Source organism: Culicoides brevitarsis, chromosome 1 (genome assembly GCF_036172545.1).
Source record: "Culicoides brevitarsis isolate CSIRO-B50_1 chromosome 1, AGI_CSIRO_Cbre_v1, whole genome shotgun sequence".
Taxonomy (NCBI): domain Eukaryota; kingdom Metazoa; phylum Arthropoda; class Insecta; order Diptera; family Ceratopogonidae; genus Culicoides; species Culicoides brevitarsis.
In genome coordinates this window covers 526,459-540,034 of record NC_087085.1, presented here as the reverse complement: position 1 = coordinate 540,034, position 13,576 = coordinate 526,459, and the positions used below count along the sequence as shown (strand labels likewise).

Here is a 13,576-nt window from a genome sequence, read left to right as displayed (position 1 = left end):
CGTATTTTTTATTTTTCAATTTTTAAGCTTGAGAACCATCAGAAAGGCATCCAAAGCACTTTTGTATGATTTTTGATCAATTTCAAGCTTAAAAACCATCAAATGGGCTCTCAAGATGAAAATTACGTATTTTTTATTTTTCAATTTTTAAGCTTGAGAACCATCAGAAAGGCATCCAAAGCACTTTTGTATGATTCTTGATCAATTTCAAGCTTAAAAATTATCAAAGGGGCTCTCAAGATGAAAATTACGTATTTTTTACGTATTTTTTATTTTTCAATTTTTAAGCTTGAGAACCATCAGACAGGCATCCAAAGCACTTTTGTATGATTCTTGATCAATTTCAAGCTCATAAACCATCAAATGGGCTCTCAAGATGAAAATTACGTATTTTTTACGTATTTTTTATTTTTCAATTTTTAAGCTTGAGAACCATCAGAAAGGCATCCAAAGCACTTTTGTATGATTCTTGATCAATTTCAAGCTCATAAACCATCAAATGGGCTCTCAAGATGAAAATTACGTATTTTTTATTTTTCAATTTTTAAGCTTGCGGCTTTTATTTTTCAATTTTTAAGCTAGAACCATCAGAAAGGCATCCAAAGCACTTTTGTATGATTTTTGATCAATTTCAAGCTCATAAACCATCAAATGGGCTCTCAAGATGAAAATTACGTATTTTTTATTTTTCAATTTTTAAGCTTGAGAACCATCAGAAAGGCATCCAAAGCACTTTTGTATGATTCTTGATCAATTTCAAGCTCATAAACCATCAAATGGGCTCTCAAGATGAAAATTACGTATTTTTTATTTTTCAATTTTTAAGCTTGAGAACCATTTTTTGTATGATTCTTGATCAATTTTCATAAGGGCTCTCAAGAGAAAATTACCATTTTTTATTTTTAAATTTTTAAGCTTGAGAACCATCAGAAAGGCATGCAAAGCAATTTTGTATGATTCTTGATCAATTTCAAGCTCATAAACCATCAAATGGGCTCTCAAAATGAAAATTACGTATTTTTTATTTTTCAATTTTTAAGCTTGAGAACCATCAGAAAGGCATCCAAAGCACTTTTGTATGATTTTTGATCAATTTCAAGCTTATAAACCATCAAATGGGCTCTCAAGATGAAAATTACGTATTTTTTATTTTTCAATTTTTAAGCTTGAGAACCATCAGAAAGGCATCCAAAGCACTTTTGTATGATTTTTGATCAATTTCAAGCTTAAAAACCATCAAATGGGCTCTCAAGATGAAAATTACGTATTTTTTATTTTTTTTATTTTTCAATTTTTAAGCTTGAGAACCATCAGAAAGGCATCCAAAGCACTTTTGTATGATTTTTGATCAATTTCAAGCTCATAAACCATCAAATGGGCTCTCAAGATGAAAATTACGTATTTTTTACGTATTTTTTATTTTTCAATTTTTAAGCTTGAGAACCATCAGAAAGGCATCCAAAGCACTTTTGTATGATTTTTGATCAATTTCAAGCTTAAAAATTATCAAATGGGCTCTCAAGATGAAAATTACGTATTTTTTATTTTTCAATTTTTAAGCTTGAGAACCATCAGAAAGGCATCCAAAGCACTTTTGTATGATTTTTGATCAATTTCAAGCTCATAAACCATCAAATGGGCTCTCAAGATGAAAATTACGTATTTTTTATTTTTCAATTTTTAAGCTTGAGAACCATCAGAAAGGCATCCAAAGCACTTTTGTATGATTTTTGATCAATTTCAAGCTCATAAACCATCAAATGGGCTCTCAAGATGAAAATTACGTATTTTTTATTTTTCAATTTTTAAGCTTGAGAACCATCAGAAAGGCATCCAAAGCACTTTTGTATGATTTTTGATCAATTTCAAGCTCATAAACCATCAAATGGGCTCTCAAGATGAAAATTACGTATTTTTTATTTTTCAATTTTCAAGCTTGAGAACCATCAGAAAGGCATCCAAAGCACTTTTGTATTATTTTTGATCAATTTCAAGCTCATAAACCATCAAATGGGCTCTCAAGATGAAAATTACGTATTTTTTATTTTTCAATTTTTAAGCTTGAGAACCATCAGAAAGGCATCCAAAGCACTTTTGTATGATTCTTGATCAATTTCAAGCTCATAAACCATCAAATGGGCTCTCAAGATGAAAATTACGTATTTTTTACGTATTTTTTATTTTTCAATTTTTAAGCTTGAGAACCATCAGAAAGGCATCCAAAGCACTTTTGTATGATTCTTGATCAATTTCAAGCTCATAAACCATCAAATGGGCTCTCAAGATGAAAATTACGTATTTTTTACGTATTTTTTATTTTTCAATTTTTAAGCTTGAGAACCATCAGAAAGGCATCCAAAGCACTTTTGTATGATTCTTGATCAATTTCAAGCTCATAAACCATCAAATGGGCTCTCAAGATGAAAATTACGTATTTTTTATTTTTCAATTTTTAAGCTTGAGAACCATCAGAATGATTTTTGATCAATTTCAAGCTCATCCATCAAATGGGCTCTCAAGATGAAAATTACGGAGAACCATCATCCAAAGCACTTTTGTATGATTCTTCATTTCAAGCTCATAAACCGTTTCAAGCTTGAATTTTTAAGCAAACCATCAGAAAGGCATCCAAAGCACTTTTGTATGATTTTGATCAATTTCAAGCTCAATTTTTAAGCTTGAGAACCATCAGAACCATCAAATGGGCTCTCAAGATGAAAATTACGTATTTTTTACGTATTTTTTATTTTTCAATTTTCAAGCTTGAGAACCATCAGAAAGGCATCCAAAGCACTTTTGTATGATTTTTGATCAATTTCAAGCTCATAAACCATCAAATGGGCTCTCAAGATGAAAATTACGTATTTTTTATTTTTCAATTTTTAAGCTTGAGAACCATCAGAAAGGCATCCAAAGCACTTTTGTATGATTCTTGATCAATTTTAAGCTCATAAACCATCAAATGGGCTCTCAAGATGAAAATTACGTATTTTTTATTTTTCAATTTTTAAGCTTGAGAACCATCAGAAAGGCATCCAAAGCACTTTTGTATGATTTTTGATCAATTTCAAGCTCATAAACCATCAAATGGGCTCTCAAGATGAAAATTACGTATTTTTTACGTATTTTTTATTTTTCAATTTTCAAGCTTGAGAACCATCAGAAAGGCATCCAAAGCACTTTTGTATGATTTTTGATCAATTTCAATAAACCATCAAATGGGCTCTCAAGATGAAAATTACGTATTTTTTATTTTTCAATTTTTAAGCTTGAGAACCATTCCAAAGCACTCAATTTCTCATAAACCATCAAATGGGCTCTCAAGATAAAATTACGTATTTTTTATTTTTCAATTTTAAGGAGAACCATCTCCAAAGATTTTCCATAAGTTTTGATCAATTTCAAGGTTTAAAATCATGAAATGGCCTCTCAAGATAAAAATTACGTATTTTTTAATTAACAATTTTTTTTGAAAGTTGTATCCCTAATGTTATCATTTTCATTCGTCTCACTTTTGTTTATCTCAAGTACCTAAAAATCCAAATTTTCATCAAATTCAATAAAAATTTCCAAAAAATGCCATATAAACAGCCCCCCAAATGTGTTCAATGCGAGAAAACCGAATCGATTCTTTGGCGCAACCTCGAGCTCGGCGTTTTTTGTCAGGAATGCTTCGAAAAGAACGAAAGTCAGGAGAAAACGGAAAAAACTGAGCCGGATAGCGAAGAAACCAATACAAAAACGAATCGAAAAGCCACCCGCAGTACTCGAGCTGGCAAAAGTAACAGTTCTGTGCCCAAAGGGAAGGGACGACGATGTAAGACATTCTCTCAAAAAATATTTTAAACCTGATTTTGATTTTTTTGCTTTTAGGCATCTTCAAAAAGACTCCTTTCAAGACGCCAACCATCACGGCAACAACTTACACGAGCGACACGATATTTTACAACAACATGTACATGCAAAAGGGCGACATTGTGGCTTTAGTTGACTCCAAAGATCAGACCTACTATGCTCAAGTTCGGGGATTTTTGACAGATACGTATTTGCAAAAAAGCGCTTTCCTCACATGGCTCATCCCAAGCAAGTTTAGTCCCGATCCGAATGAACAATTTGATCCGTGTACCTATTTAATTGGACCAGAAGAGGATATTCCGCGAAAATTATCGTCGATGGAGTTTGTGATGCATGCTCCGAGTGATTATTACATGACAAAAGACACGCCATACCCGTCGGTGACACGAAATAAAGGCATTAGCAGTAAAGAACACACGAATTACATATGGACCAATTTGCCAACTGTTTAAATTTTAGTTCGTAAAAAATCTCAATAAACTTGAAGTAATATTTTTATTGGATAAGAATACAATTGCAGACAAAAAATTAGTTTTTTTTAGACAATTTCATAGCGTTCCGTGTACAAAAGAGTCTCGCTCGAGAATTTTACCGAATTTTCGTCGTCTACCATGACAACGTCGTGCAATTTTAGATCAGCATAGGGATTTTTCGACACAAACGACACCTCGAGCGGAAAGAAATCCGCTGGAATGGATGCGGGAACGCTGAATTCCATGCTGCCGGCTTTGTTGGAGGCATCGACAACGGGCAAATTCCAATGCAAGACGTGTTTGCGAGAGTCGTGCGTGTAATCGCCTTCGCATTCGGCAACGGATGGCGTGGAATTCATTCTGAAAATTCAATTAAAATTAGTTTTGTTCAGTTTTTGGGGAAGGAAATTACTCACGGAAGAGGAATTGAGATCGAAACGTCACGTAATTCGAGTCTCGTGTGTTCCAATTCGTATTCGATGTTGACGTCGCATCCGCCTTCGCCGTTTTCAGAGGGCCAGCAATTGACTGAAATTATGAAAAATTCGTTTTAAAAATAATTTTAGACAAAATTTGTTTCGTGAAATGTTGAATTTTTTTAAAAATACTAAAATTTTTTGAGAAAATTTTTATTATTTTCATTTTTTTTTTTAATTTGACTTAAAAATGTTTTAAAAATGATTTTTAAAAAAAAAAGAGTTTTTTATTTTGTGTAAAAAAATTAGTTAAAAATTTTTAGATTTCTTCTAAAATAATTAGAAAATAATTCTAAAAATTCTCCATTAAAAAAATAATTTTATTGAACCTTGAAGTGAATTTTTATTAATAAAAAAAAATAATTTTTAATGAAAATTTAATTTTTTTAATTATTTGAATGAAAATTGCACTGAATTTTTTTTTTAATTAAAATAAATTTAAATTAAATAAATTAAATTAAAAAATAATTAAATAAGAATAATTTAATTTAATTACAATTTAAAAAATAATTTAATCAAAAATTAAAATAACTAATTCAAATTAATTTTATTAAAAAATTAATTTTTAATTAATTCAAAAATTCAATTTTATTTTAATATTTTCTTTTTTAATTCAAATAACTCAAATTTTCTTCTAAAACAACTTTAAAAGGCAAAAAATTACTCACTCGTCAATGGTAATGCACTTTCATCTGTTGTCTGGAGACGCCATTTGAGCACTCCAACATCCGTGTTCAACGGGAATGGCTTTGCGGGATTTTTCAAGCCAATCTGATGGCGATTTCTGAACAATTCCTTATCGACATTTGGATGCGTTTGCAACTGAATGCCTCTCTGATCCGCATTTTCCAAATGCACACGAATCCTTCCAAACTTTTCATCCGTGATTCGTAACGTAAGCATGCCCGAAAGCTCAAATTGTTGCACGCCCCCATCTTTGCCCGTACGAATAGTCAATTTGTCTTCCATTTTCAAGTGAACAGCTTCCGTGTGCACATCCGAAACGACTTTTGGCTTGACAATTTGCGATGCGACAGCAGCTGGCGTCAAATTCGTCACTTGTTGCCCCTCGCTCTTGAGTTGATCGACAAAAGTATCGACATCGCGATTCTTTCCGCCGAGTTTCAATGCATTTCGTGACGGAGCTGGTTTCGCAGGCGCCGGTTTTGTGATTTCTCCCATGCCCATCGACATGCCTGACATGCCGCTTGAACTTGACATGCCGCCGCCCGAGTTACCAAAGCCTTCGGATGATCCTGTCGTGTATCCGCCACTGCTTCGACCCATTCCCAAGCCTTTCTTTTGCGATTCCAAGCGGGCACGTTGAAGTTCTTTCGCTCTTTCGCGCATTCGTTGTTTCGCTTCGCGTTCTTGCGTTTGACGAACCGCGAGATAAACTTTTTCTTCGTGCGAATCCATCTCGACAAAAGTTTTGATCTGCGATAAATTGACGGATTCGCGATATCCAAGCGCTACGATCTCGTCAAAGGCGAAAATCAAGTTGAAGGCGTTATCGACAATTTCTTTTTCCTCCAACGAGCGACAATATTCGGGAATGACCTTCGAAAAGAGACGCAACGTTTCCAAATCCTCAAGAATGTTGCTGGCCTTCGTTGTGATGAGCAACATGTACAATTTTTCCATCGGTTGGTACACGTAACGCACGGAATCAGTTTCCACGAAGGTGTGTTGCTTGCCAGAAGTCATCAACTTTGGGAAAGCAGCGAGCAGGCCTTCGATACGAGCTTTTGACATCTCAACAAATTGTCTTGAAACAATTGTCTTGCCTGCTTTTGTGCAGACAGCGGATGCAATGAGGACCTGAAAGATGAGAAAATTGATTTTGGTCAAGGTTAAAATTGTTTGAAATTTTGAAAAATTCATTAAGTTGATAAATTTTTTGAACATTTTCAAGTTTAAGGAACAGTTTTTACCATTTTTCGTGTGTTTTATCTTCAGTATGTGGTCTAAAATTCACGTAAAATCCTAAAAATCGTGAATGTTGATGAAATTTTCGTACTGATGATGTGTACAATTAAATGTCAAGTTTCGTTGTATGCACATTCTACATTGTTTTTGATCAGAAATTGAGTCCGAAGAAAAATTCTAAATATAAAATTAAACTTTAAAAACTTAATTTCATTTTTTATAGTTTTAAGTTATAAAATGATTAAAAATTATAAATTAGAACCCCTGACAAATTTTTATTCATTTGGAGCAAAGTTTGACAAAAACGGCTTTGACACAGTTTTTGACATAGTTTTTGACACAGTTTTGCTCTTGATTTAGTTTTCAAATCAAAACTGTGTCAAAGAAAATTTTTTTTTTCAGTTTCAATTTTTTGGCAGTTTTGAGTTATAAAATGATTAAAAATGATAAATTAGAGCCCTCTGACAAATATTTATCCATTTGGAGCAAGATTTGACAAAAATTGCTTTGACACAGTTTTTGACATAGTTTTTGACACAGTTTTGCTCTTGATTTAGTTTTCAAATCAAAACAGTGTCAAAGAAAAATTTTTTTTCAGTTTCAATTTTTTGGCAGTTTTGAGTTATAAAATGATTAAAAATGATAAATTAGAGCCCTCTGACAAATATTTATCCATTTGGAGCAAGATTTGACAAAAATTGCTTTGACACAGTTTTTGACATAGTTTTTGACACAGTTTTGCTCTTGATTTAGTTTTCAAATCAAAACTGTGTCAAAGAAAAATTTTTTTTCAGTTTCAATTTTTTGGCAGTTTTGAGTTATAAAATGATTAAAAATGATAAATTAGAGCCCTTTGACAAATTTTTATCCATTTGGAGCAAGATTTGACAAAAATTGCTTTGACACAGTTTTTGACATAGTTTTTGACACAGTTTTGCTCTTGATTTAGTTTTCAAATCAAAACTGTGTCAAAGAAAATTTTTTTTTTCAGTTTCAATTTTTTGGCAGTTTTGAGTTATAAAATGATTAAAAATGATAAATTAGAGCCCTCTGACAAATATTTATCCATTTGGAGCAAGATTTGACAAAAATTGCTTTGACACAGTTTTTGACATAGTTTTTGACACAGTTTTGCTCTTGATTTAGTTTTCAAATCAAAACTGTGTCAAAGAAAAATTTTTTTTTCAGTTTCAATTTTTTGGCAGTTTTGAGTTATAAAATGATTAAAAATGATAAATTAGAGCCCTTTGACAAATATTTATCCATTTGAAGCAAGATTTGACAAAAATGGCTTTGACATAGTTTTTGACACAGTTTTTGATTTAGTTTTCAAAACAAAACTATGTCAAAAAAAAATTTTTTTCAATTTCAATTTTTTCATAGTTTTAAGTTATAAAATGATTAAAAATGATAAATCCCCTCTGATAAATTTTTATCCATTTGGAGCAAGATTTGACAAAAATTGCTTTGATACAGTTTTTGATTTAGTTTTCAGAACAATTTTTTTTTTATAACAAATATTTTTTAATTTAAAAACTTAAAAAATTAAACAATATATTTCCTTAACAAACACATACCTTAACAAAATTCGCTACCTAATTCAACCTTTTTCTGTCATTTGTCACTCCAACAAGCTGTCAAAACACAAAATCGCAACTCATTCTTCAGCTAGCAAGTAATTTTTCCGGTTAAATTTGTAATTTATCATTAAAATATGGCTCTTGCTGACGTTTGTGGCTTCTCAACGAGTGAAGCCTTCCCTTCATTTGGTTTCCAAACAAACGATTTCCAACGCGAAATGCTAAATTCAACCTCAAACTTGGAAAACGGAATGGTTCTTGCAGCTCCTCCATTTCAAGATGTAAGTTTTTCCTTAAACTTTTGCTTAAATTTAATTTTCACTAAAAACTAATTTTCAGCCCATGCAAGGCCTCGCCCAACTCCAAGCGAGCGGCGAAAAAGACGGAATAAAGATAGATTTCGACCACGGAACAACAACTCTTGGTTTTCGCTTCCAAGGCGGAGTTATTTTAGCAGTCGACTCTCGCGCAACTGGCGGACAATTCATCGGATCGCAATCAATGAAGAAAATTGTCGAAATTAACGAGTATTTGTTAGGTAAATAATTATTTTTTGAAGCCTAAATTCAATTTTTCTTAATTTTCAAAGAATTTCTTTAAAGGAACCCTTGCTGGAGGCGCCGCTGACTGCGTTTATTGGGATCGTGTTCTCGCCAAAGAGTGTCGTCTCTTCGAATTGCGCAACAAAGAGCGAATTTCCGTTGCTGCTGCCTCAAAAATCATGAGCAACATCGTTTACTATTATAAAGGAACTGGCTTGAGCATGGGAATGATGTTAGCTGGTTACGACAAACGCGGACCCCAATTGTACTATATCGACTCTGAAGGCACCCGAACCCCTGGCAAAGTATTTTCCGTTGGTTCTGGCTCGATTTACGCTTACGGCGTCTTAGATTCGGGCTACAAATGGAATTTGACGGATGAAGCAGCGCAAGATTTGGGTCGCCGTGCGATTTATCACGCCACACATCGCGATGCCTACTCGGGAGGTATCGTCCGTGTTTATCACATCAAGCCCTCCGGATGGATAAACATCAGTAACGAAGATTGCATGGACTTGCACTTCAAATATCAGGATGAAAAGAAACAACGTTTAGGTTTATCTGCTTAATAAGTGGGCTGTCATGAGTTTTTTATTACGAAAAATTAAAAAAAAATGTTCTCTTAAAAAAAATCTAAAATTTTTACATATTTTAAATACTTTTTTCCGTCGTATCTTTATATTTTAGCAAACCACGACCTTTTTTCAGCACTTTTCCTTCGCTCTTTTCGCTGGACCTTCGATATTTGGGAGTTTCTTGTATCGCGACATACCCGTTGCTGCCCCCATCGTAGTCGTAAAAGTCATAAAGCGACTCTTTATTGACGTAAGAAGGCTGTGACGGGTACGAATATTGCGGAATTGGCGTCGTAGAAGGTCCTTCAAGCAGATGATTCGATTGAATTTGCAACGGAACACCCGTAGTTGATCCATAATAGGCAGGAACTGTTGGTGCTGGCGTCGACGGGATTGCATGAGTGTTCAAAATGTGCTGTTTATGCGGCGCTGTTTGATAACTATGAATTTTAACGTTCAAAACGGGAGCTGTGTGATGATAATATGCCGTCGGATTCGGTTCCTGAGGTTGTTCGTACGAATATTCTTGCGGTTCGTGATGCGGATGATGATGAACAGGCGCTGCGGGAGCTGCTGACGATTCAACGATTTGCCCGTGTTCGTTCTCGTACTTGACATCGGCGCGATATCCGTTGTGATCGGCGATGTAACTGACAATTTGCATCCTGCCGTCGGGTAATTGGACTTTGTAACTGCCTTTAACGGCGCCGTTGACTTGTTGTTGCGTATGGGAAAAGTCATCGCCTGAAGCTTTGTCCTTTACGGTGTAAGAAAAGGCGTAATGTTTCTTGTCGGGGTGTTGATGAGAGGCTTGTGATGTTAATTCATCGTCGTAGTAATAGTCGTCGATGTGATTTCCGTCAACTTTGTTGTTCAAAACTTTTTTTGCGTGACGAGCTAAAGCGCTGTAAGCCGTTGGAAGAATTTGATTGTCCTAAAAATGACAAAAAATTATAAAATTTTTACAAAAATCGACTAAATTTTGACTTACATGTCCTGAAAATCGATGAGTTTTGCGTGGGCGTTCTCTCAAAGCAATTTTCTCATAAGGATTTGATAGTTTTCGTGGCGGGCTTGGATCATTTTTCGGAAATTGAATGGGAGCTTGACTAAAAAAATAAATTTTTAATTAAAATTTTGTGATTTTTGTAAAAAATATTCTTACTTATACAAATTTTCCAAAAATTTGTAACGATTGTGGTCGATACTTTCTTCAACTTTGTTCAAATGATCAAACTCTCCATGTTCATAAGGATGGGGATTGTATTCTCTTGGTCTCAGAACGGAAGATGGCTCGGGAGTTTCGATTGAGGAAGTTACAGCGATAAAAATCTGTAAAAAAATTTTAAAAAATTAATTAAAACCTAATCAAATAAATTAAATTTTAATTAAAATTTATATTTTTTTCTTAATTTCAAATTTAAATTTAATTTAATTTTTTTTAAATTTAAAAATGTTTTTTAAAAATAAATTTGAAAAAAATTAAAATTTATTTTTTTTTAAATTTTCTTAAAAGTTAAGATTCAAACTTCATAAATTTTCAATATTTTTACAAATTATTTATTAATTCGTGAACATAACTCTCATATTTCAAACAAAACATGGAATTGCACATCGTATCTGACTAAAAAATTGATTTTTAGGGTATTTTTGAGTGAATGTAGGAATAAAAATAAATTTAAAATTAGGATGAAACTATCGTCTCCCGCCATAAGCTCCCTGTTGTTGCTGTCTCTGTTGATGTCGAAGCTCTTTACGCTTTTCACGGATCATCTGTTTTGTACTTTCGTCATCAGCTTCTTCCCATCCTTGTTGCTCAAGTTCTTCCCAGTCTTTAAGTTCGCTCTAAAAATTAATGAAAAAATTTTAAAAATTATTTTTTTAACAAAAATTATCAAAAAATAAATTTTTTTACATTCACAGCGATATCGGCAGTAGCTTGTAAACGTGAAAAATTATTATTCTGCGGCGTTTCATTATCATTTGTGGCGATTAAGATTTTTTCCTGTTTTATGATTTTCGGTACGAGACCTTCCATTGCGAAGAAATCCGGTTCTTGAGCGACTTCTGTCGGCGTTGGGGGTTTCGCTAACTTTTCGCGATATTTTTCAATGTGCTCTTCGACTGTTCGTGGCGTGTCGTCCCATGTATTCCAATCTTTTTCCTAAAAATAAAAAAGAATTTGTAAGTTTTATGTCAAAAATTGCGAAAAAATTCTTACCTTTGTGTTGCTGTAGTTGTTCGTTCGAACTATACTTATTGTTTCTAATGGCTCGAAATGACTGTCGGAGGGCCGTCGTCGATTAATGATACATAGGGCACGTTTAAAAAGACCCAAAAATGTCAGAAAGATGGATTTGATGCGGGAACAAATGCAATTGAGGATCATGTTTCGTGTTGAAAAGTGATGAGTTAAACTTTTTTTTTTATTCAGGTGAATGTAAATAATGACAACTCACATAACCCTCAGTCACAATCGCAAGTTTGTTTGAGGAATTTTTTAACATGTATTTTTGCTGTTCATTTTATACGTTCCGTTATTTTATGAAAAATTATTAATATTTATTTAATTAATATTTATGAAAAATATTTATTTAAATTTTTTAAAAAAAATTTAATATTAAAAAAAAATATTTTGAATTTATTACCAAATTTATTTTATTTTATAAGAACTCAAAAATTAAAAATTAAATTAAACAAAATTTTTAAAATTTAATAATTTAAAATATTTTGGATCGTGAAATAAATTTTTATAAATGATTTTAAAAAATATTTCATTTGAATAAAAATTATTTAAAATAAAAATTAATTCTTTTATTTGCAAAAAAAAATAAAAAAAAAATAATAAATTTAATATCATTCAATATAATAATAAATTTTAAAAATTTGGTTTTATTTATTTAAAATTAAATTTTAATTAAACTTTTTTATTTTATAATTTATTTTTTAATATACAAACATTTTTGAAAAAATAATTAAAATTTAACATATTTTATTTAAGATTTTTTTTACATTGCAAAAAAAAGATTTTTTTTTTCTCACACTTAATATTTATTTACTTTTTCAATACACCTGAATAAAAACATCCCCGGAATGAAAATGTATAAATTTCCGCATTAACTAAAAAATAAGCAACAAACGACACTTTTTCTTCATTCCATCAATAAATTGTCTCTCATCACATCATTAAATACAAATTTTGTAAAATACTACCGAATATGTACTTCGCGTTGAAAAAGCTTTCAGACAACTATTTCATTAATGTTTTTTTTTTTTCAATACAATAATTAACCATTATTTAATTTACTTTATATTATATTACTGTTTTACACTCACCTGAAGAATGATGATAATCCGCTGAACATTCACTTTGCAATGTATCTCCATTGTGTAAAATTAATCGTTGTGAGCTTCGAAAATGTTTGTAATCACCGCTTTTTTATTAATACTTTGTCAGTTGAGTTTTTTATGATAGCTTTACATTCATTCAAATCTGGCGTAATAATGACTATATTATTATATTGTATGTAATTTTATCATAAATTACATTATATCTACATATGGTCTTAAAGATTTTCGTTTATTATTATTAACTTTGTATTGATATGCTTTTATTATTATTGTTCACATTTTATAAAATTATTCTTGTGTTCATCCAGTTTTAATTTGTAATAATATGTAAAGTAGTATAAAGTCGTAAATATTAGTTTGCATCATATTTAATGTTTATTATTATAAAATAATAAAACGCGCTGCACAATGATTCCAATAAATATTGAGAAGTATTTGCGAATAGTCACACATAAATTGCGAGCAGAAGCTTTTATGTTACATTTAATGTTACTTAATCCATCGTTAAAAATTGCATAGTAGACATAAACATATTAATTATAAATAATTGTCTCGCTTTTCGCGGTGTGTAGTTTTGTTTTGAATCAACCATAAAATTAACAATGCATAATCAATCACACGCAATTTCACATGTAATGCACTGTTTAAACAAACAAATGTCGAGTTTCCGAAAAAAAAAGTGCTAATAGTTAAATGACATGATACATGAGTGTTATATAACATTCAAAATATAAAAAAACGAGATAAAAAAAGGTAATATGAGATTAAAGTGCGGCGTTGACGAAAATTATGTTA

At 31.7% G+C, this 13,576-nt stretch overlaps 6 protein-coding genes across 7 annotated transcripts in view; 2 read left to right on the top strand and 4 right to left on the bottom strand.

The window, feature by feature from the left end:
* The window catches only part of LOC134827696 (tubulin alpha-1 chain), a 76,626-nt gene that overhangs the window by 6,258 nt on the left and 56,792 nt on the right, over positions 1-13,576 (bottom strand). The window lies entirely within an intron of this gene.
* LOC134827698 (GATA zinc finger domain-containing protein 1) lies at positions 3,531-4,338 on the top strand. The gene is made up of 2 exons (XM_063840463.1): positions 3,531-3,817; positions 3,874-4,338. The coding sequence occupies exons 1-2, from the start codon at positions 3,577-3,579 to the stop codon at positions 4,305-4,307; spliced, it is 675 nt and encodes a 224-aa protein (XP_063696533.1). The 5' UTR covers positions 3,531-3,576; the 3' UTR covers positions 4,308-4,338.
* LOC134827695 (coatomer subunit delta) lies at positions 4,332-6,846 on the bottom strand. Its single transcript, XM_063840459.1, has 4 exons — positions 6,739-6,846; positions 5,473-6,625; positions 4,745-4,856; positions 4,332-4,688 (listed from the first exon to the last, which is right to left on the bottom strand). Exons 1-4 carry the CDS (start codon positions 6,739-6,741, stop codon positions 4,394-4,396), a joined length of 1,563 nt encoding a protein of 520 aa, XP_063696529.1. The 5' UTR covers positions 6,742-6,846; the 3' UTR covers positions 4,332-4,393.
* LOC134830887 (proteasome subunit beta type-5) lies at positions 8,366-9,480 on the top strand. The gene is made up of 3 exons (XM_063844501.1): positions 8,366-8,594; positions 8,653-8,851; positions 8,916-9,480. The coding sequence occupies exons 1-3, from the start codon at positions 8,448-8,450 to the stop codon at positions 9,422-9,424; spliced, it is 855 nt and encodes a 284-aa protein (XP_063700571.1). The 5' UTR covers positions 8,366-8,447; the 3' UTR covers positions 9,425-9,480.
* Positions 9,507-11,045, bottom strand: LOC134828179 (uncharacterized). Its single transcript, XM_063841181.1, has 4 exons — positions 11,007-11,045; positions 10,596-10,762; positions 10,422-10,539; positions 9,507-10,364 (listed from the first exon to the last, which is right to left on the bottom strand). Exons 1-4 carry the CDS (start codon positions 11,043-11,045, stop codon positions 9,507-9,509), a joined length of 1,182 nt encoding a protein of 393 aa, XP_063697251.1.
* On the bottom strand, positions 10,982-11,901 carry LOC134826901 (uncharacterized). The gene is made up of 3 exons (XM_063839405.1): positions 11,652-11,901; positions 11,346-11,594; positions 10,982-11,275 (listed from the first exon to the last, which is right to left on the bottom strand). The coding sequence occupies exons 1-3, from the start codon at positions 11,817-11,819 to the stop codon at positions 11,126-11,128; spliced, it is 567 nt and encodes a 188-aa protein (XP_063695475.1). The 5' UTR covers positions 11,820-11,901; the 3' UTR covers positions 10,982-11,125.